Source organism: Bipolaris zeicola (assembly GCF_000523435.1).
Source record: "Bipolaris zeicola 26-R-13 unplaced genomic scaffold scaffold_511, whole genome shotgun sequence".
In the NCBI taxonomy this organism is placed as follows: domain Eukaryota; kingdom Fungi; phylum Ascomycota; class Dothideomycetes; order Pleosporales; family Pleosporaceae; genus Bipolaris; species Bipolaris zeicola.
In genome coordinates, this window is record NW_006912560.1 from 1 (window position 1) to 6104 (window position 6104).

A 6104-nucleotide genomic window follows, 5' to 3' on the forward strand; every position below is an offset into this window, starting at 1 on the left:
GCGATGATCATTACCTTCTGACGTGGACGTCCATAGGCCTTCGGCCATCTCGTCACTTGTCAAGGAGAGAATCCTTCTTGTTACTTGTAACAATAGCTTAGTAAAAGAGTATATTCTAGCCCTAGATAAGTAATATATATAGGAAGCTTAAGTGTAAAACTTCTTAAGCATTAAGCTATTCTATCCACCAGACCAGCTTCGATGGATATCGCTCGCAAGGACACCTCAAAGCTCGACAGTCACAGAATACTCTGTGAATGCACCGGGAGGGTTGCGGTGACCCGCGACCTCAGCCTTCTCGACTTCGTCCCTGATCTCCTGGACCTCCTCCTTCGAGAGATGCACCTTGAGCGCACCAACATTCTCCTCCATATACTGAATCTTCTTCGTGCCGGGGATTGGTATGATGTCCTCACCCTGTGCCGACAACCACGCGAGCGCCAGTTGGCCCGGCGTGCAGCCCTTCTTATCTGCGAGGGCCTTAAAGCGGTCAACTAGCACGAGATTCTTAGCAAAGTTTTCGGGACTAAAGCGCGGCACGACGCGGCGGAAGTCGTCGGGCGCAAAGTCGTCGGTACTCTTGATCTGACCCGTTAGAAAGCCGCGACCTAGCGGAGCGTATGCGAAGACGGTGATGCCAAGCTCGCGGCAGGTGGAGAGCAGGTTTGTTCCTGTCTCGTTCTCGATGTCTAGTTGGAACGGGTTGTACTCGACCTGGACGGCATCGACGGGTGCGACTGCGTAGGCTCGTCGTATGGTGCTGGAGGCGCATTCAGAGATGCCGATGGCTTTGATTTTACCATCTCTGATTTAGAAGTATCAGTATGGGCGCAGCAAATGCCTGTCCTGGATAGGACATTAGAACTCTAGCTTACTTCTTTGCCTTGGCCAATAGCTCCATCGTCTTCTCGACAGGCGTCTTGGGGTCAAGACGGTGGACGTAGAAGAGATCAATGTAATCAACACCCATCTTCTGCAGACTGCCCTCGAGACATTCGGTGAGGAACTCGAGGCTGTTGTCAGCCGAGATGTTCCACTCGCCCTTGTCGTCGAGTGCGACTTTGACGCCGAACTTAGTGGCCAGGAAGATGTCGGCGCGACGCTCAGGATGCAGCTTGAACCACTTTCCGATCAGGACCTCGCTGTCGGCATAGCTGTTTGCTGTGTCCCAATTCGTGTAGCCGAGCTCCCAGGCACGATCCAGAAGCGCCAGACGCTCTTCGTCATTACTGGGAGAGTTTCAGAACTGCGTCCTAGGTCAGGGCACACATGAAGCAGCTTACCCAGTAGGTCCGTACGCCATACTCAGTCCCATCATTCCGAAACCGAGAGCGGGCACCTGTCGTCCTGTCTTGCCGAGAGGCTTGGTGGGCAGAGATGCTGGAGGTACCATGGTGAACTAAGGGAGGAACTAGGCGACAAAGATGGGAGAGCAGATACTACGCTAGTCAATGAGCTCGAGAAAGAGACGGCGGTAAGTTGAAAATTGAGCGAGAGGAGGGGTATCGGCGTGGCTTTATAGGCTCACGCATATAGACGCCGGAAAACATCCGCTTTAAGCAATCCCCATGCGAAGTGCTTCAAAACAAGATTTCGATGATTCAACCAAATCCAAGAGCATACCTACTAAAATGGCTAGATCCGACCGGGCCGCGCCGGCAACTACAATGTGCCCACCGTGGCAAAAAGGCTAGCATAAGGGCCTGTTTGGTTGTGCGTTTTATAGTTGCGTTCTCGATACCTATTCGGACATAGAGCTTTTGTATGGGGTGGGGGAGTGGGGTGAGGGGGCGGGCTAGCGTTGCGTTTTTGCTGTAGCTAGGCTTATCCAGATATTAATAGCTAGTTATTCAGCTAGGTATATATGGAAAAGATAAATTATAGTAATTTATAGATATCATTTATATATTCTTAATTTCAAAGCAAAATCTTATATATAATAAACTCAGAGCTGAAAGCCTTATATTAGGTTTTAAGCTTAACTATTATTTAAATCTTTATGATTCCTTTACTAGAGGGCTAAGGTGACGAATTGTCTTATGTTTAGGAAAAATAACAAATATACTATTCGCTAAATGAATATAAAAATCAAAATGATAGCAAATGACTATGTTCTCGACCAAACGAATGATTCTATCGCAGCCCGCAGAAATGACTGCAGGAAATTGAGCTAGCATGCAATCACCTCCTGCCGTTTGGCTCCCACATCTGCGAGCCCAGTATAAACGTGCAGCTTGTACCGCCGAGCTGTGACGTGGAAGAAGATGTAGCCGTTGAAGAATTCGTTCCATTTGCGAGCATACACAAGGTCAGATCTGGTGTCCAGAAGCCCAACCACGCGCGAATTTGCCGCGATTGTCTCGGCAATGACAGTTTCGAGCATGGCAAAAGGCTCGCGTTGCTCACAGACGGCTCGGGTGTTGATGTAGTTGTCCGTCTCGCCAGCGAGGGTCTCCTTATGGAACCTGTGACAACAGTGATTGGTTAGCAAGTGCTGCAGATACAAGGAGAAAATCATAGGCTGTCAGGAACAGGTCCATACGTACGATAGAATATCATTCGCGTAGTTAATGTAAGTCATCATATCCGGTATGCCTTGCATATACGCTCCTATATCCGGGCACTCGTCTCTTGGGAAGATGAAATACGCGAACGCCTCAGGGACTCCGCTCCTGTCGCGGACATAGTCGGGCCACCTTTTTGCTTCCTCGCAGTGCTGCAGGCTGTGGAGCTCGCTGCGTCTCTCTAGTAGGGTAGCGGCGACGAATTGCAGCGACGAAAGCACGATGAAGTTGGCCACGAGGGGTTCGAAATGGATTGACATTTCTTGGAGGTTCTCTGCGAAGCGCTGCAGGAGAGCAGATGGCTGAGGCTCCCCCTTCTGGAAGCGCTCCTGGAAACCGATAAGGTCATCGTTACCTTCGTCGTCGTCATCGATGTAGATGGCTAGCCAGGAGTATATAGCTATGTGTAATTTCACAGCAAAAGAATGAGTAGGGTAATAGGCCTTAACTCGCGTAGTTAGTAGAAGTCTAAGTATACGCTAAACTCGAGGCAGATAGCACTGGAGTCATAGAAGAAGAACACATACACAAGCGAGGGTAAGTCCAACATCGAAGTACCGCTGGGCATACTCAGACTTGTATGGAGCCCCCGAGCGGATGGCATACTCGAGCATAGCAGCTTCAAGGGCAGGGCGTGTATTTTCATGCTGAGGCGTTCGATATTTGAGATCGCGGAGGAGTTTGGTGAAAATGGGGCCCAGCTTGGGGATGGCCACGACGGGAGCCTCGTCTTTAGCAGAATGTCCCATTTTTGGTGTTGAACTTAAAATATCGACTTGAAGAAATACGGTCCTGTAGCTTCAAAAGAACAATCTTCGGAAGTCTGTCTTCATAGGGCTATGTGAAGAAGCGCGTGTTGTTTATAACTAAACATTTACACACGACTTGATAACGCCCAGATCCCATTCCCCAAGTTGCTTGGACCGCCGGCGGCAACGCCACTGTTCTCGCGTTTTCGCTTCTTTCTAAAGAACCTGTAAGCTCAATTCCAAAATAGGCAGAAGTTTGGAGGTACACTGTAGTACTGTCCCATATGCACAGACCTACTTCATACGGGATACGGTAACTACCCGTTTTGGAAAAATTCCGCTGCGGAGCTAGCTTCGCTAAAGACTCTATCAGAGCTGCAGATACCGGCAAGGCCATAATGCGCAGGGAGTTAAGCACATAGAGCCGGCAATGGCGTGATTATTTTTTGGAAGATTCCGAGGGCGGTAATCTGCCTCAATTTAGTGGTTAACCGCGTTCCTTCTTGGTTGCGTGGTGAATTCTCTAACACATGCTGCCAATTAACACACGATACAGTCTCAAAAGGACTAGGCCGGCGGCGAAGGACTTCTGGCTGCGGAATACAGTAACAACAACCGTGGTTATAAGGTGACCTTCATCCCCCATGGTTGACACACAAAGCGAATACTCACATACAAGACTGCATCGAGATGGAGATCGTCAACAATAAAACCCTGCCGGAGTTGGCCTGGCTTCTTCTTGGGCCTCTAGTACTCTTTTATATATTCAAGGTGTTCATCTACAACGTATACTTCCATCCCCTTCGCAAGTTCCCTGGCCCTTGGATAAACAAAATTAGCATTGTATGCACCATATTTCAGAGCTCTGCTTGGCCCCAACACTGACGCCTGTAGATCCCCCATCTATACACGGTTTTCCAGGGTAAACAATCCTTCGAACTCCTCAAGCTCCACCGCAAATACGGTAAGTGCCTTATGCTCCCCACAATAGCACGACCACAGCCAACACTACTAACTCGTCTGTGATCTTCAGGCCATGTTGTTCGCTACGGACCAAATGAACTCAGCTTCAGCTCAGCCCGTGCTTGGAAAGACATCTACGGCTCCCGCCCAGGCCACCAAACCTTTACCAAAGGCACCTGGTACGATGGTCTAAGCATCTTTGCAGCCCAAGATGTACGCTCCATCATCACGGAGCGTGACCCCGCGAAACACGCCGCGATTGCTCGGACATTCGGCGGTGCCTTCTCACGTTCCTTTTTGAACGAGATGGAGCCTATGATCAACGACTACATCGACCGCTTCATCCAGCACGTCAAGTCCAAGACGGCCAACGGCGGCGTCGTGGACCTAACTTTCGGCTACAGCTCCATGACATTCGACATCATCGGCGACCTGGCTTTTGGACAAGACTTTGGCGCCATCGGGAGGGAAACCATCCACCCATTCATCCTCGAACTCAACGAATCCTTGACATTCACCAGCTTCCACGAGGCGATTCAGCAATTCCCGGCTTTGGGCCCCATCGCTCGCTTCTTCTTCCGGGAAAAGGTTAACAAGCTCGAAGAGACCGCGCGGAAGGGAGGCGAGTTCGCTCTCCAGGTTATGAAGAAGCGCGTCGCGGAGCATGACACAACGTCGCGCAAAGACTTCTTGACTAAGGTATTAGAGCAGCGCGCCAGTTCCAAGGTACAGATCTCGGAGATCCAGCTCGCTGCGCAATCATGGGACTTTATCGGCGCAGGCACAGAGACGACAGCTTCGGTTATGACATCCACGACGTACTACCTACTCCGAGACAAGAAGCTTCTTGCCGAACTCACGGCCGAGATTCGCGCGGCTTTCCCTAACGCTGATGCGATTACGAATGCGTCCACCGAAAAGCTAGAACTTCTCCATCGCGTGTGCCTTGAGGGCTTGCGTCTTCCGACGGGAGCACCACCCATCCTACCGCGTCTAGTTCCCAAGGGCGGTGACACCGTCGATGGTCATTTCATTCCGGGAGGCACTCCAGTTACCATCGCCCCTATGGTTGCAGCACTCGACCCGCTTAATTTCAAGGATCCTCTGGAGTTCAAGCCGGAGCGGTGGTTGGGCAAGAGCGGTGACATTTTGGAAGCGAGCCAGCCCTTTTCGTACGGTACCCGCGCATGTGCAGGAAAAGCGTAAGTTCCATCCCCTTATACCCCCTTGATCACATATACAAAGAAAGTCCGACTAACGACCTGGTCCTATTTTAGCATCGCGTTGATGGAAGTCCGTGTTACAATCGCCAAGATGCTCTACACGTTCGACATGGAACTGGAGAACCCTGACTTGGAGTGGACCGGCAACGATTTCAACAACCTGCTGCAGTATGGTCTGTGGGTCAGGCCACTCCTGAACGTCAAGGCCCGTGTGGCTAGTAAATGAGGTCGCCTCTGGTTGCAACTCAGTTGAGGAGAATAAGATTCGTACTTGGTGCCCTCGTCTACTCACACACTGCCCACTGCCACTCTTAAGATTCCTTGAATTTTGTTGCCGTTCTGTTCATGTACTTCACTCTCTTATTTTCCTTAGCTTAGAATTGTCGTAAAATACAGCACCTTCGTCGAACCGTCTTCTCACGTAAGACCTCTTTTTGTCGAGCTATCTGTCACATTGCCAGGTTTCAGATGAAAGGTCACCTAGTGGAATATAGAATGAAAGAGCATTCGTATGTAAGGGGCTGCGCTCCGGGGAGCAATCGCGAGGTATACAAGAGGTTGTATTCGATGAGGAGCTAAGCTCCCAAGCTACGTAGCTGTCTATA

The 6104-nt window shown here is 50.3% G+C and overlaps 3 protein-coding genes across 3 annotated transcripts; 1 reads left to right on the forward strand and 2 right to left on the reverse strand.

Moving 5' to 3' along the window:
- Positions 1 to 225: 225 nt before the first annotated feature.
- COCCADRAFT_10294 (uncharacterized protein) lies at positions 226 to 1393 on the reverse strand (the record flags this gene model as incomplete). The annotated part of the gene is made up of 3 exons (XM_007720540.1): positions 226 to 805; positions 876 to 1229; positions 1284 to 1393. The coding sequence occupies 3 exons, from the start codon at positions 1391 to 1393 to the stop codon at positions 226 to 228; spliced, it is 1044 nt and encodes a 347-aa protein (XP_007718730.1).
- A 777-nt stretch (positions 1394 to 2170) lies between these two features.
- COCCADRAFT_112900 (uncharacterized protein) lies at positions 2171 to 2998 on the reverse strand (the record flags this gene model as incomplete). Its single annotated transcript, XM_007720541.1, has 2 exons — positions 2171 to 2465; positions 2547 to 2998. Coding segments are annotated over 2 exons (747 nt in total), but the record flags the coding sequence as incomplete, so codon positions are not given.
- A 1005-nt stretch (positions 2999 to 4003) lies between these two features.
- On the forward strand, positions 4004 to 5725 carry COCCADRAFT_10296 (uncharacterized protein; the record flags this gene model as incomplete). The annotated part of the gene is made up of 4 exons (XM_007720542.1): positions 4004 to 4156; positions 4208 to 4277; positions 4347 to 5478; positions 5554 to 5725. The coding sequence occupies 4 exons, from the start codon at positions 4004 to 4006 to the stop codon at positions 5723 to 5725; spliced, it is 1527 nt and encodes a 508-aa protein (XP_007718732.1).
- Between the last annotated feature and the right edge of the window lie 379 nt (positions 5726 to 6104).